This window comes from Lepidochelys kempii, chromosome 3 (assembly GCF_965140265.1).
Source record: "Lepidochelys kempii isolate rLepKem1 chromosome 3, rLepKem1.hap2, whole genome shotgun sequence".
NCBI lineage: Eukaryota > Metazoa > Chordata > Testudines > Cheloniidae > Lepidochelys > Lepidochelys kempii.
Genome location: NC_133258.1, coordinates 153,839,082 through 153,855,982, shown reverse-complemented (window position 1 = coordinate 153,855,982; position 16,901 = coordinate 153,839,082). Strand labels below are relative to the sequence as shown.

Genomic DNA, 16,901 nt, shown 5'->3' with positions numbered 1-16,901 from the left:
TTCACATTTTGGTCATGTGCAATCCACAGATTTTAGATAAACATCCGACTACCCAAGCAGATCCCTGAAACACCGTGGAAGAGGTGCCTGCAAACTTATATTAACTATGCTCACAGTTACTGAAATGGCCACTTGTCAAAATGTTAGGGTCACAGAACTTTTATTTTCTGTTGCATGTTTTGATGTTCTTTTAATATTGTCAATCTATGCAGAATGTTTTTTATGATTATTACAAATTCTTACATGCCCTGTAATAAACAAACCCATGGCAGTGCTTTGGCAGAGACATCATGTTCCCACAGCTTTGTTCATATTCCCACAAAGTTACGATCTCTCTTTTTTTAAATTTAACTTTTGATTTTTGAAATTACAACATTTACAGGAAAATTAGAAATGTTTACTGCACAGAGACTTCAAAAATTTCTGTTCAGTCAGTCATTTCCAAACATTCAAGCATCAGGTTCAAATGCCTCTTCCTCATTTTCAACACTCGCTTTAACTTTAGGCCTGATCCAGCACCAGTGAAATCACAAAATGGAAATTTTGTTACTGACTTCAGAGGGTGCAAAAGCAGGGTCCTTGTCCCCATCTACAGCTCTTCTTTCCTTTTCCTCCTATTCGTGCCCAGTCCTCCCTCCTAATGGCTCCTTTTGTTCACGCCACCACCTACACTTGGAACAGCCTCCCGTTTCCTCTAGGCACTAAGTGTTCTCCCTCTCCTCCTCCAAATCCTTCTACTTTTACAAAATCTTCAAACTTTCATCTCATCACTCAAGATGCCTCCATGCCATTTTGTACTTGTAACTGTATCCCATTATATCTGTTGTTAGATCATAAGGAAAGAACTCACCAGGAATTTGTCTGTTCTACATTTCTGAAGTGCCTTGCAAACTCCCACAGTGCTCTATTGATAACATATTATTATACCCCATAAGTAAACTATGACAAAATCAGCAACCTTGCTGAAAGCCCACAAGCTTTACATATATTAAAAACATTTGCAGCTCACATACTTGAGAAGCAAGAGGAATTATTAGGTGTAATTAACATCCCTAAACAGCTAATGCAATAGCTATTAAATCCTGATGCTTTGGAAAAAACTGGTAGCATGGAAAAAGTAGGGCTAATAGAGATTTTTCAAGTAAAACACAGAATCTTGAATTAATACAATTCAGTCTGAGCAAGAACCCACATACAAGTTTGAATATGAGGAACAACCATATCAAGTATCAAGACTCAGCTGGGCCCTGGAACAAGAAAATATTAGGACATAAGTACTAGACCTTGTATATGGCAACCTAGACTCATTCATCCGGCAGTGGGACATAGGCCCTCTCTTTGGGGCTACTTCTTTCAAGTCCTAGATTCCTGTGCATATACACTAGGTACCGTGCATAACTATACAATATAAAAAATCCTACCTAAAAGAAGAAACTCACCTAAAAGAACATTTAGAGAAACGAAGAATGAAAAAAGCATTTTTTTAGAAAAAACACAATATCTAAAAAAAAAATCAGCCAGAAAAAACACATCTTAGTATTATGCTGCACACAGAATGTATCTTGCAAAGCCAAGATAAACCGTTTTGTGTTTTGTGTACATGTTGGATCATATTGAAGAAGATCTGTATTAAAATCACAAATGAGTTTGATTCCCCATAGTTTAAATTCCAGGATTTTACTAATTAAGAGGTCTCTTGGTTTTTGGTACTGTTTCTCTCCCTCTATGAGTGAAACTTGCAAGCTGCTAATTGCGTTAGTATATTCTAAGACAGAGTCTGTTCTCAAAGCAATTCACAGAGAGAGAGACTCAAAGCAATACTCTGTAACAACAGAAACAGCACCCAGAGACTCCCTGCCCTTTTGTTGTATTAACAATTGTGATTAAAATAGAGATAGAGGATGTTTGTGGATGGATGCTTGGTGTGGATAATAACTGAATGATCAGGGAGGTGCCAGCCTAAGAATGCAGTGTCCATCGGCTGAAGAAGGTGTCAAGTGGAAATAACCAGAGGACCCCTGGAGGGCAGACTGGAATCCACCCAACAGCCTCAAGAATGGGAGAACCAAAGAACAAGATAACATCTGGCAGCACGGAGCCATCAGGAACGTGCCATCCGCTGATTGATTCAGCAACAGCATGATGAAGCAATTCCCATAGACTGGCATAGGAAGAAATTCCTATAAAAACGGACTCTAGAAAGTGAGAACTTTGGGGTCTGATTGTGGAAACCAACTTCCAGGAGCATCAGATGAGCATCTGACAAGGCCCTGCTCCCTCCTCATGTCCAGGCCACCTGGCCAGTGGCTTGGCATGAGCAACTCTAAGGCTGGTAACTATGATAACAACCTTGCAGAACGCGCGCGTGCGTGTGTGTGTGTGTGTGTATAAATATGAGATTGAATGGAATGTTATAGCTATAACTAACTGCTTACTATAATAACAACCTTGCAGAACCTGTGTGTGTGTGTTTGTATGAATGAATGTGTGAATAAATATGAGATTGAATGGAATGTTATAACTAACTGCTTACTATGATTCTTTCTGTATTCACAATAAATGTGGTATTTTGCCTTTTTCCCTTTAATAAGATCCTGCTGGTTTTTATTTTATTGGTATAACATACACCTTTCCCTCATTCCCCTTTGCCTAATGTCAACTGTTGTGTAAGTCATGTTTAACCTAGGTTGTAAACTCCTTTGGGCAGAGATTGCATCTTTTCTATCTCAGTAAAATGCCATGTACACCTCTAGAGTTTCCCAAGTACACATAATAATAAAAATTACAAGCAGATATGAATCTAGTAATTTAGTAAACCCCACACAAATGGATGGCCCTGCTGATAACTGGCACATATGAATGTATCTTACTGACCTCTTGAGAGAAATCAGACTGGAAGGAAGAGCTATTCCTCCTCCCTTACAGTATGGAGATGTCATATTCGTTGCCAGAAGCAAGGCTATTCAAGTTTATCTTAACCTAGAGCATTCAATATCCAGGTTAAAGTGAGAAAGCAAGCAAATGACAAACTCTTCACAGCTCTGGGTTTACTGCGTAAGGATCATATTATCAAGATGAAAATGTTTTACAAAGAAAGCCATTGCCAATAGCACAACAGATAAAGTGACAAATACTAGAGAACGGTAGTGCAGGACAAAAGAAATCTAGTTAATCTCTCTGCTCCAGATAAATTAAAATGCATACTAACACAGTAAAATCAGCACTCTAAATAAAGACATATGGCCTTCTTCTCAAATACATTATTCAAATACTTACCCTGATTTCAGGTCTGTAATTCTTAGACAGTTAGTAGCATCCAATCCTACTTTTCCATTTCTGACCACATTGGAAATGAAAGGAGAGAGTGCTGGTGAAATTCTGTTCAAGGCAACTTCAGGAGACATTTTAACGTGTCCTTCTTTTCTGCTGTACGGAGCTCTGCATGGGAAAAATCAAGAAATTACCTGGTGCAAATTCCCATGCAATGTAAGTAACTCAAAGGAAGGACTGGGATAGCAAAGGTTTTTTTTAAAAAAAGCAATAAATTTGATGTGTTAGGTAACTATTATTTTAACACAGCGATGAACTCAAATGTTCACGAATGTTCCGTAATTATAAACAGACTGAAGTACATACAGGTTTATAAGAGATATGAGCACAGTATAATAAGGCAGTTCTCTCCTCCTAACTCAATAATAATGGGCAAGTGGTCAGATCAGGAAGGCTACTCATTGAATCTAAACAAAAAAATGGAACCTTTCCTGGTCCTCTGCTTTTACTAGAGATCCAATCCCTATGAGTAAGCAAAATCAACTGAAATGGACCAGTCTGACTCCTAAAAACATAGCAATGCTTACAGCCCTTACAAATTAAAAATCCATAAGTGACAAATCCTGGCCCCACTGAATTCAATGGGAATTTTGTTAGTAACTTCAATGGGATCGGATTTGGCCCCCTAGATATATCTTCACATGTAATTTCTAATGAGCCCAAAACATCAGAAAATAGATTAATTTCACTACTACGGCTGGTACAACCAGAACTGACATCACTTTTGCACTTTTATTTCTTCACTAAATACCTGTTGGAAAGACTTTACTGAACATATCAGATTTACTTATTAGTAACAAATAATATAATGCTTATCATCCAAAGATCTCATTGCACTTTTACAAAGGTATCACTATTCCCATTTTAAAGATGGGGAAACTGAAGCGCAAAGACATAAGGGTAAAATTTTCAGAAGTGCCTACGTGACTTGGGTGCCTAGGTTCAATTAAAAATCAGTGGGACTTAGGAGCTTTTGAAAATTTAACCTTGAATGATTTACTCAAGATCATGCAGAGTCACTGGCACAGCTGGGATTAGAACCCAAATTCTGTATTCTGATTCTAGACCATAGCTTTTTATATGTTTGAAAAGGTCAACTGATGCTCTATTTACCTTCTTACTGCAATACAGCCTTCAGTTACTCTGGACAATATCTACACCCTCTATCTACAACCCAGTAGAGTTCACATATACAAAATCATCTCCAGAAACCAAATACACACAGAATAAGCCTAAAATCTGGGGGATTTGAAATTTCACCCTTCTCTCGACTTTCATTTATGCTATTTTTCCTTCTGTTATCAACCCTGATCGTTGTAACTGCTGTTACTATGATATCTTTCTTCCAGAGAACAAGACAAAGACAACAATAATGCTGTGTATGGACTGTGGCTATTATCAAGTGTTCCATAAAGAGAATAATTAGTTCCCTGCAGTAAAACCTTCACAATATGATGTTTTTCTCTTGTTTTAACATTCACCAATTTTAATCAAATCCCAATTCCAAGCATGAGTAGGCGACTAATGGCTAATTCCTACAAAATTGATAACTCCCTGTAATTGATAGCAGTGTTAAGCATCTGATTTAAAAAATTAGCTTTTATGAAAGTAATTCACATGAAAATATAAATCTTCAAGAAACAGAGCCTAAATTAGTTTTTTAAAACATTCTATTAAAGCAAAAGCCTAGCACTTTATGGCAACCAAGAGACAATTACATTAGTGTCTATCTTACAGAATTATCTCAACTGAAAATCATAAGGTTGCCAGTATACTACTGTTCATGGCATTTCCAGAAGGCACAGCAACAAATATCTGTGATTGTGTTCAGCTCAGCATGGACGGATTGTCATGGACTACGTCCCCATAGCCTCTTTGAAAGACACGTAGGAACACCCAGATGTAAGTGTTGAGGAAGATAGTAGTTTTCACCCATTTCCTGTATAATGGGGGGAGAGGGGTGACCCTTTCACCTTTCTGCATAAAAAAGAAAGTGAGTTCAGTTTTCACTTTGTATTATCTGGGTGATCTTTTTTCTGATTCAACATAATCTTCAGTCACTTGAAGCTGAACCTTTCAGGATCAGGCCCTTTATCTTTGATTCACAAAACACAAGGATATTGTCAGAATAAAGGGCTAACAGCGCCTACTCATTCTCCTCATCCATCTCTGATTATGTGGTACAGCACATCATTTATTTTAGACCCATATTTACTTCTACACTACATAAGTGAATTATTGCTCTCTTTATCAATTTCACACAACGCTTAAAGAGATACTATCAACTAAATTTAAAAATAACATTCAAGTTTAGTAAACAGAGGTTTTACAAAATACACTGTGTTTACAATCCGTCAGAATTTTTTAATTTTAATTCACATAGAAATGTTTTCCCCCAATTTAATCCTCTTCTCAGTACTGGAAACAAAACACAACAGTACTGAGTTTACCAAAGGGAAATGAAAGTGACCAGAGAGCAAAAATGATGAGTCAAGTATCACTACCTAAAACAAAATACTTGAAAAAAGAAAACAAAAAGCACAAATGAAGAAAAGTAAATTGATTTCTTTTAGTCCTTTCAGTTTTAATAATCTGTTACTAGTAACACAGGTAAAACTAACATATGCTTTTTTACTCTTAATAATGACCCACTAGATCTGAGAAAATTATGAGTGGGAACTGCATCAGGCAGCATGAGGGATCCGAATATAGGCTATGCCCTTCCCTTCAACCTGGATGGCACCATTATGGATATTACATAAATTAATCCATATGAAAGCAGCAAAGAATATACTGGAGGAAACAATTCTAAACTAGCAGAGAAAATGGATTTGAAATTACTTAAAGGATCCTTTCCATCTAATCCCTGATTCTATAATTTCCACCAAACTTTCCTTTGCTCTTTGTGGTAAAGTCCTTCATTCCAAGGATCTTTTACAACACACATTTTAAAGTTTACATTGTCCCACAATGGGGTCTTCTGATAAGCAATATGGTACAGACCACTATGTTACCTCTCCCCCCTTTCTTTTACAAGATCTGCAGGAGAAAACACTATACCAGGGCTTCTTAAATAAGAGTTGCATCTGTTGAAAGCCTGAGGATGATACTAACAAACATAAAATGGGGCACTGGCAGGTTGGTGATGCCCTTAACTTTAACATAGGTGTGGGGACTGTAGAGATAACAAGTCTTCAACATTCAATGCTCCATCCTGATCCGAGACAAAGCCACTAGAATCAGGATGTTGCTTCACAGACTCCTATTTTAATAGAGCACTGTAGCAGCAAACTGTTTTCTTATCAGGATGGATGCTGGAACCTGTCACTTACACAAGGGGCAAATCAGCAATCTAATAGAATTGCTTTGAGCAAGGCTGCAGATTAGAGTGTAAACTCTTTGAGGCAGGGACTATCTTTTCGCTCGGTGTTTGTACAGCACCTAGCGCAGGGGGGTTCTGGTAAATGTCTGGGTCTCCTCGGTGCCATTGCAATACACATAACAACAAGACCAGGCACCTCTTCAGGCTCAAGTGTTGAATATGGAGACTCATCACCACCAGCAGCAGCTGGGATCAGGCTGGTGTGTTGCCTATTGAGACCTGTTGTCACCACAGGCCACACCTGAGATTAGACCAGTGCACCCCACGCTCGGAACCACTGCAGTCCAGTGGTGAACCTATTCCACGCTGGGTGGGACTCCTCGCACCACCGCTCTGGGGAGAGGCCTTGTAGCAGGATCCCTCGTGCCAACGGTGGGGAGAGGCATCCACTATGTTGGGACCCCTCGTGCACCCACGCTGGGTGGGGGATGGGGGGAGCATAACCCACAGCAGGGCCCGTCACGGTGCATGGGGCAGCCCCTCCCCTAGACCCCCCTCCATGTCTACGCCACGCCCCCCAGGGCGAGAGAGACCCGGGAGGCGACCCACCCAATTACCCCGTTCCCCACCCCTACCCCAGCCTGCTGGGGGCGCTGCTCCCTCTGGCCCCTCCCTAGCGCTATCTCCAGGTACCTCCAGTCACTACGGGGCAGTAGAAAAAGCCTTAGCATCGGCCGCGGGCACGCGCCTTACCCCGGCACCCCTCTCGCCTACGGGCGCGCCCCCTGCCGAAGGCGTGCGCGCTCCCGGCTCGCAGTTACCGGGAGAGCGTGGGGGGAGGGTGTCAACGTAACTGTAGGGGGACTCCGCACCTGCCTGAATGAATGTCCCCGTCTCCCAGGAGCGGGGGGCCGCAGCCGAGAGGGAGAGGAGAGAGTGGAGGGGGTGACCCATAGGGCGGGGAAGGAGAGAGGCAATGGAGCGGGCTCGGCAATCAGGCATTTGAGGGGAGCAGCCCTGGGCTGGCCGAAGGACCCCCCCCCCTCCCCCCGTTGGCAACCAGCGAAGCTCCCGAAGCGGCTGCCCAGGCAGCAGGGGGGTCAAAGTTCACAGGACGGAGACCCGGCCGCTGACCCTGCGCCTCTCGGGCGATGGCCGCTGTTGGCCCGACTGAGGTGGTGGTGGTGGGATCCTGCATGACCGACCTGGTCAGGTTAGTACGTGGAGTCGCTCGCTGGTGTGGTGACGAGCGAGCGCCCCTCGGTGCCGGTGCCTCAGCCCCACCCCCATCCTGGGCAGCCCCACCCCCATCCTGGGCAGCACCACCCCGCCCCCATTGCCCGGAGGAGGTGGGGGCTAGGCTGAGGCACAGAGAGCGGGAGGGTCACACGGTGAGTCAGAGTCTGCAAGAGAACCCAGGGGTCCTGGCTCCAAACCACAGATCACACCGGGCTGGGAAAATCCTCTTGCCCCACGAGCTAATAAAGCCAGTGTCAGGTTTCCCACCTGCTGTGGGTGGATGAATGGGGAGGAACAGGCTGGGTGTCATCAGCAGATCAGCACTGGGCTGCCAGTCAGAAGGGAGGGTGGATGAATGGGACTGAAGCAAAGACCTGCTTCGGGTGTGGAGGGAAAGGAGAAGAGGTATGAGCAGAACAATGTAACTGAGCTGCCAGTCAGAGGGTTGGTCCGAGCTGATGTCAGCCGTACCAGTAATGCTTTGAGAGAAGCGTGTAGACCCAGGGAGAAGTGCACTGAGGAATGCCTGAGGCTGAACCTCAGTTTGAATGCATTGTCTGCTAGCGCTTTGATCAGCCGTTTGTGGTAACTTGACGACAGGGACATTGAGTCTGGGGTTTCCAGCTGTACTCAGGCTGTTCAAAGTTCTCTTTGCCAGAAGGGCAAATTATATTTTTCACTCAGACCGTAGTAGTCTGTGAACCCTTTCTTAGATCCAGGCAAATCTACCAGAAGGACAGTTTGATTTGATCTTAAGAAAGTAAATAAAGCATGCACACAAATCTTCAGCTAGTTCAAAGGTGATTTTCTCTACCACATAGGCAAGTGACAGTTTAATATGCTAACCCCCCCACACACACGCGCGCGCGCGGCCCTCAAACCAACCCATCAACCTATATCAGCATGGGATAATACTGAAGTTCCTGGTCAAGAAAGTATAAAGTACATGGCTCAGAAGAATATTGAAGGTGAGAAACATAGACACAGACACCCATTCCAGAATTCATGAAAAACTGTCCATGGGTTTTGTGTCAGGAAGATTAAGTGTTTTGTGTAATTTGTAGAAAGCATCAGAAGCTTTCTGAGAAAGAGTCCTCTTATAAGCAGGGGTAAGACCTTTTAGAATTGATCCCTATGTGTACGTGAATGCTCCAACGGAGATTTAAAAGTCCTAAAAAAGAAAATGTGGCCTTTTATCCATGAAAAGTTCCTGTTACTAGTTTGTTCTGTAAAATGCAGTACGAGAAAATGCAAAAGTTTGTCACATATATAGCACAACTGTCACAATTGTTAAATGCAGTTACAGTCTTAGGCCCTGTCCTGATTGGAAAAAAGAGTGTGTTTCAACTGTGTTAGTTTAATGTGATTAAAGCTTGGCCCTTGTTAAAACACATAGGATAACACATTTGAAGTCATGTTAGCTGGACCTTTTATAGCTGATGGATTAAAACATATTAGCCTGCACATTAATAGGCGTTGGAGGGCTTTTCACTTGTGTTAAGCTAACTTGATTTAACTAATATGATTGGGAAAACCTATCCATTTTGCTCTTCAGTACACCGGGCCTTGGGCCTTATGTGTAAAGTAGTGTTTTTTAAAAAAAAAATGTGGAAGGTTGCAATAAAGTTAGCTCAGTTGAGCTAGCTTAACTTGCTTGATACTCCACTTAAACTGAGTCTACATTGATGGCAAGTGGGGTTTTCGGTTGAGTTTGTAAGCCAACTTGATGAAAAAGCACCCCTTTTCTAAGTCTAGAGAGGTCTCTGCGATTTTGAAATGCTCTACATTTGCAGGCCAAAAACTACTTTAATCTTGTATCAAATTACGTTAATACTCATGATGAGGAAGACTTTATATGGGCAATTTCAAAGTCTCTGAGGGAGGTGTCTCAGAAGTGCATACAGAAAGCTAGATGTATTACTGTGCTTGCTGATGGATCCAGTGATGAATTTGTATCTGAGCTAAATCAGCATGCATCAGATTTGTGGAAGATAGGAAACCTTGTACTCTCTTTGCTGGTGTACCATCTGGAAATAAAAACAGAATCAGGGAAACCTGGTATTATCATGTGGGGAATAATAGCTTTGTGAGAGTTGTGAATATCAAATCAAAGCCTATTAGATCTTGTGTAAACAGGGAAATGAACGGGAATTGCTATTCTGAAATATTTAATCTGGAATACTATTCCTGATTAATTCCCCATTTGGATGCTGTTATTCTGGAGTGAATCAGGAATAGTATTCCTGATTAAATTCACAACCTATTTTAGTCTAAAATAATTTTCTACATAGACATGCCCTCAGTTTGAATTTAGATAGCAAAATTTGTACATAATGTGCTGGTCATGTTTAGACAAGATGCTCTTGTTGTGGTTGATGCCATGCAAAGCAGCAACCTGTGCTTTATATTCTGGATCTTCTATGTAAAAAAATCCTATCTTGAAAAATTTGAGTTTCTGTTGAAAGACATTTAAGTCTCTTGTGGCACCTTGGAGACTAACACATTTATTTGAGCATAAGCTTTGGTGAGCTACAGCTTACTTCCACTGAATGCATCCGATGAAGTGAGCTGTAGCTCACTAAAGCTTATGCTCAAATAAATTTGTTAGTCTCTAAGGTGCCACAAGTCCTCCTTTTCTTTTCGTGGATACAGACTAACACGGCTGCTACTCTGAAACCTGTCATTTAAGTCTCTGTGACACTGGCAACCCAGCTAACCTGTATCTGACCCAAACCACTGAACAAGAGGCATTACAATTGTATCAGGACAATTCACATGTATGAAAATTTCAAAGAGATGTACTAGACCAGCAATCATTAACCAAATCATTTGTAGTAATAGAAACCAAGGGTAAATGCGAAGTGTATTAGTCTGTGTTTACCTGTATACTATTAGACGTTTAACAATGTAACTAAATTAGCTTGTAGGTACTAATCCCTTTTCATGTCTTCGCAAAAAGAAAAGGAGTACTTGTGGCACCTTAGAGACTAACCAATTTATTTGAGCATGAGCTTTACGAAAGCAAATAAATTGGTTAGTCTCTAAGGTGCCACAAGTACTCCTTTTCTTTTTGCGAATACAGACTAACACGGCTGTTACTCTGAAACTTTTCATGTCTTAATTGCCTTTACATATGTATGCAACTGTTTTCAGTCAACCTTAAGATCAAAGATGTGAGACACTGCATGAAATTAACAATATTGCATATATTGTCTTCGGCTTTTCTATCCATGATATAACGTATAACCGGCAGTTGCCTTATGTTAATCAGTGTAACTCTATTACTTGTGTATGCATAAATAGAATGTTAACTTCAAAGTGATGGGACAGTGTGTACTCAACAAAGAAGACTCCTCAGTCACATGCTGTGCTCAAAACACTTAACAGCCTGCTTCAGCTATAAAAGTGAAACCTGGGGCCTGATCCTTTCATCTCTAGTCTGCTGAACTTTGAACAGGGAAAGTTTAACTTGTGGGACTGAGATCTTCCAAGTAGTTATTTGGAATACCTGGGAAAATATATGGAAAGACTCTCTATCAAACTTTACATCTAAGCAGCATTTGGATTCTGACCTTTTGAGATGGTTTTAGAGAGACTGTTACAAGCCAGCAGATACAACATCACTGCTATGATCCTGATCTATGAACACTGAAAATCACTTGTATGTATATGATTCCGTAACCATTTAATAACTCTTCTTTTCTTTTATTAATAAATCTTTAGTTAGTTTGCTAAGGATTGGCTGACAGAGCGATATTTGAGTAATATCTGAAATATATATTGACCTGAGGGTAAGTGTCTGATCCTTTGGGATTGGTAGAACTCTAAGTATGGTGAATAGGGTTTTCAGTAACCTATCACTATATTTGACCTGTTTGCCCAGATGGGCACCAAGGGCTGGAATGCCTAAAGGGGACTGTTTGGCTTCTGGTTAACTAGTGTGATACGGCAGAATTTCTTTTGTTACTGGCTTGATTAGTCTAATTATAGAATAAAGAACCAGTTTTGGGGACTGTCTGCCCTATTTCTTGCAGTCTGCCCTGAGTATGGCATTCTCTGTGTGGCCCATCCGGGCACCCGCTCACAGTCCCAAAGAATGATGGCAACTTCAAGCATGTACTGGTTAATGAGAGCTATTTTTGAGGTCTCCCCAATGTATGCTGGTTTACTATAATGAGGACAGAATACTGAAGGCAATGATCAAAAGTTATTTCTCTCACCTATTTGGAACATATTGCAAAAATTAAATCAGAAGCTGATGTAGCCCAAGTTAGGGGCACTCTTAAGGAGATCAAGAGAGACACATTTTTGAGACATTGCATTTAATGAAAGACTTAGCACTGACACTGAATTCTATCTTACTTTTCTAGAAGATAATCTTATTGTTGAGGATTGCCTAAACTATAAAATGCTATGCTATGATTCACAGCAATGTAATGCAATCTTCTGTCTGAACACTTAACTTTAAGGATGGCAGACTTGAAGGAATAAACATTTCTGGGTCTTTGTGACAAAGTTACAAAAAATATCAGATGCATATGCTTGAAGCTTCCATTAAACATATGGATGCCAGATTAACCAGGCTATAGCAACAACCATTCAATGCTTTACTCCATACAGTGGTCTAGCAATTAAAAACAAACAAACCAAAAAAAAAAAGAAGAAAGATGGCCCTTTATAGTGGTGTACAAATTGAAATCCGCTAGACCAGTTTACACAAGTGGTGAGTGAGAAGGAAAAGGAAGAGTGCCCTGTTCAAATATTGCTTCTAAAATTAGATTTAAATACCATCAAATTCACTAGAAATGATAGTGTACATGCATATTTTTAAAAAGGTTTTAACCACGAGGCCACCTGCCTTATAAGACTGCTTTTATTAGAAATTCTGTTCTCACTGTCATCGCCCTGCAGTGGCAGAACATGGGTTTTCCACAATTACTTTAGGATAATCAAAAGAAACTCACATACATATATTCTGGCTTCTAGTGAGACCAGGAACAGAACATGTTTGTGGGCACAGTCACAATCAACACTTTATCAGCAATAGCAGACAGTAGTAGTGGAAGACAAGACCAGCATTATTCCGTATGGATCAGATCTAGATATCAAAACGGATGCAATCTATAATATCATTTAAATATTAGACATTTTACTTGAATTTTAAAGTTTTTGTTCTGACTCACATTCCCAGACTGGTGGTGGCAGAAGCATATTATAAGGACAAGATAGTAAACATATAAGCCGAATGAGAGTCAGACACTAAAAACACTTAAACAGAAGAAACTTTAGTACAATGTTCCAAAACAGCAAAAATGCACAGAAATCCCTTTAGACAATTTCTGCAGCAATTTCATATTAACTTGAGAGAATGAGACCACAGCCCAAAAATGAACAACATTTTTTTTTGTTGGATGTTCAAAATTTGAAATTTTTGTTTCCTATGGATGTTCTCCCCCACCCCACCCTCGCCACCTCCAGTCTGTACAGTCCCTCTTAGAGCTGGGAACTGAAACTAGGAGTCCTGGCTCCCAGCCCCCAGCTGTAACCACTATTATTATTAATTATTATAACAAGCTGGCTGACTGACTCTGGAAGAAATTTAAAGAGATGGCAGAGAGAGCATCAAGCTACAGAGCAGCCTGAGCCCAAATCGGAATAAACAGTAGTGACAAATGAATATATGGGATTAACCCCCAAGCACACTGTGAAGCCTTATTTTATTTGACAGCTAGTGGATGTATTGTGTCTGTTTTTGACAGAGACATGAATGTTCTGTCTCCTCTAAACTTTGGAAATACTTGCATAGTTTGTCTTGCCAATAAAAGGCCAAATTCCCTGCAGTGTAAATTGAGGGAGTGCCGCTGATATGCATCCTGGAGGGTTTTACACCTTCCTCTTAGAGTGTCAAAATTGGCCACTGCCAGACAGGATATTGAGTAAATTGTTTGTTGGCCAGTTCTGGTATGGAAATTCCTGTTCCTAAGTTATGTTCTTGCTAAAAATTGTTAAGTAAATACATTGTTTACCTTTTATTTTTATTTAATACATCTTTAATTTCACTTTCTTTGTGGGACAGAGGACAATATTTCCTTCCTCTTCTCTTTCAAATGGACATTTTTTCCCTTTTCTCTTTTCCTTCTTGGTTTCCATGCATGTCTTTTCCATGTGTGCACATTTCCACAAGCTCACACACGTGCACATTCGTCGTCTCTTTACAACATCCTTTCCTGGTTTTATTATTTTTCTGCTTTTACCCACATGCCCCTAGCAGCAAAGGGAAAATCTTCCTCAATGCCCACAACCAATATCCGCAGCAGTAGCACCTAATTCTTGTTAGTTTCAAACTGCTGTTGCCTGCAGCGGGAGGAAAGCACAACTGTGAGGTAGTACAAGTGTAGTACAGCTGAGGAAATTATTCTGTTGGATCCGGAGAAGTTAGTAAGGCATGAGAGAATGTGTCATCTATGAGGTTTTGGTTTTTTTAATTATTATTTATTTATGTAGTAATGAGAGAGCTCGGCTTGATTTCAGAACCTGGACTCTTTTTGTGTCTTGTTCTCTCTGACCCAGCAAGGCCTAGGTATTCAGTAATGCAGCACACAGCATCTGTGTTGTGTTTTCTGCAATGACTCCTATGGCAGATCTCAAAATGGCGCGGATTAGCTCCAGAGAAAGTCCCATCCGCTCTTTCTTGGCTGTAAGGAAGAATTATGTGACTTGGGACTCTTGAAGGAATGAAGGGTGAACATCAATGGGATGGAATCCTATATAATGGAATCCGGGGGCAGTGGGGGAGTGTTCCTTGCATGTACAGTTCTTGAACACTTTAAATGTTCTGAACTTTTATTTACTGACATGGTGCCTGATCCAGAGCTCATTCAAATTAAAATCTTTTCACTGACTTGAATGATCGTTAGATTGAGTCTTCAGGGCATAAGCGCCATGATATATTTTAGTCTGAAATTCAAGTCTACAGACGAAAGTTTTGTTTTTCAGTGATATGTGCACTAAGAATCACTGCTATGATATTTTGGAGAAGAACATTTTAAATCCAAAGAAAATTCACTTACCAAAAATGACATTTAAAATAAATCTATGTATTAAGCAGAATCAATGGGAAAGAGGCCCGGTTATGTGTCATTTAGGTTCGTACATAAACGTGAATGCAAATGCAGCTTTTGTGGCAAATTAAAATGTGATTAGTGACCTAAGCTGTTACTGTTACCCACAATACAAAAATGCTGCACTATTTATCATGATCAACACTCACTGTCTAAGAGAAGCTGTTGTCTGGTAAAACCGGAGATGGTATGGATCTTAACTGAGGTGCATTGGTAGTATTCAGGAAACCTGCTCAATACTTCTGAATGTTGTCCCTGGTTCTTACCAGTAACATTTACTTTTGTTGTTTGTTTTTAAAATAGGTATATGAAGGTTGTGTCACAATTCAGGGCAACTGCACCTATATTCCCCCTCCGTGATCCAGCTTTTGGTTCCTAGCCCTCACCTCTCTTAGGCAGATATCCCTGTCTCTCTTGCTCCTGACTGGGTTCCCTGTCTGCACTGTGTTATTCCCAGCAAGCTAGACAGGCCAGCGTCTGCACTTAGCTATCTCTCTTCAGAGACTATACGCAGCATAATTGCCCACAGGTGTAAGTTACCACACAGCTCTGTCTAAGCCAGTGGTTCTCAACCTGTTTATCATTGTGGGCTGCTGCCAACAATGTGTTACCTGGACTGCAGGATGAGAACCACAGCATGCCTCTCCCTCCACCCCACGAACTGCCCCCTACAAACCCCTATGCCCAGCACTTCTCACCCAAAGACCCCTCCACAGAGTGGAGCCCTGGATGGGGGGCTGGGCAGCAGGGACCCCAGACCCCACTGTGTGGGGCCGGGCAGCAGCCCCCACCCTGGACCCAGCCGGGCAGCAGCCTCAACCCCACAGGGCCGGCCGGCAGCCCTAGCGTCGACCCTGTGGGACAGTCCCCGGGTCCTGTGGGATCGGGCAGCAGCCCTGGACTCCAACCCCGTGGGGCAGTCCCAAGACCCCCGCTGGGCTGGCTGCCGACCCTGGACCCCTGCTGGGGCAGCCCCGGACCCCGTCACGCTGGGCAGCCGGGAACCCGGACCCCATGCAGCCTGGCGTCCTTTAGCACACAGCTGGGCCACAGTTGTGTGCTAATTGGGCCGCATGCTGGCTGGGGGTTGAGAAAAGTTGGTCTAAGCAAACACTTTTATTTGTAAGGTGAAAGCATTACAGAAAAAAACATATTAAAAACAATTTTAAAAATTTCTATGCATGCTAATAAGCTCACCAGAGATCATCCCCCACAACTCCAACTGGGGCTCTGGTAGCAGTCAGTCCTTCAACCCCCAAGCAGAGATCTTCCTGTGGTTACAAGTTCATAACAGTCTCAACTCAAAACAAACACACCGACTGGGCAGATCAGCCTGTTTCTTTGTACAGCTTGGGCTTTTGATTTTCAGATTCTGAAACAGTAATAAGTAGACAATGGTCCCTTCCTCAGGGCATAGCTTCAAAAGGCTGGATTTTTGCATAATTAGGAGGAAGGAATTTGCATTCACCTCCCCCCTACACATTTTCCAGTAAATCCACTTCACACATATTGTCCAAAAGAGCATTCCTGTCTGCCACATTATTCGGTGTAGTCTTTTGATCATCCAGGCCTATAAAAATACATAGCATTTGTGTTTAGTACAATGGACTCCAAAAATTCTTAAACTTATTTCAGTACGGTTGTCTAAAGATGTTTCAGGAAAATTGCCATCTCTCTCACATATAACAAACTGAAGGAAATATAAAGATGAAACTTTCCGTACACTATCTTTTAATGCAGAAGTCCAACAGGACTCCACTTATGAGACTTCACTTAACTAAAATTTCCCCTACCTTTTCATTTGGGTATGGTGTCTTCACTTCTTGTCTTGAACTGTTTTGTAGTATGCCTGTGCATTATCAAACTGCTGCCTACCATCCCAGAGGTGG

At 41.5% G+C, this 16,901-nt stretch overlaps 2 protein-coding genes across 12 annotated transcripts in view; one reads left to right on the top strand and one right to left on the bottom strand.

Annotated features, from left to right (window-relative positions):
* BABAM2 (BRISC and BRCA1 A complex member 2) overlaps nt 1-7,948 on the bottom strand; it is a 298,460-nt gene extending 290,512 nt beyond the window's left edge. For 3 of the 7 annotated variants that reach the window (XM_073338593.1, XM_073338596.1, XM_073338594.1), the window contains exons 1-2: nt 7,346-7,454; nt 3,277-3,438 (exon numbers count right to left, since the gene is read on the bottom strand). In XM_073338593.1, the coding sequence (XP_073194694.1) occupies nt 3,277-3,438; nt 7,346-7,383 (200 nt within the window). In that variant the 5' untranslated portion in view covers nt 7,384-7,454. Of the gene's footprint in view, nt 1-3,276; nt 3,439-5,065; nt 5,304-7,287; nt 7,490-7,857 lie in introns of those variants that run through there. The other 4 variants (XM_073338599.1, XM_073338597.1, XM_073338598.1 and 1 more) reach the window with 4 other exon arrangements.
* RBKS (ribokinase) overlaps nt 7,467-16,901 on the top strand; it is a 113,386-nt gene continuing 103,951 nt past the window's right edge. The window contains exon 1 of one of the 5 annotated variants that reach the window (XM_073338606.1): nt 7,467-7,865. Coding sequence is in view for 3 of the 5 variants with exons in the window: in XM_073338602.1 (XP_073194703.1) it covers nt 7,804-7,865 (62 nt within the window). In the remaining 2 variants the exon portion in view is untranslated. The other 4 variants (XM_073338602.1, XM_073338604.1, XM_073338605.1 and 1 more) reach the window with 4 other exon arrangements.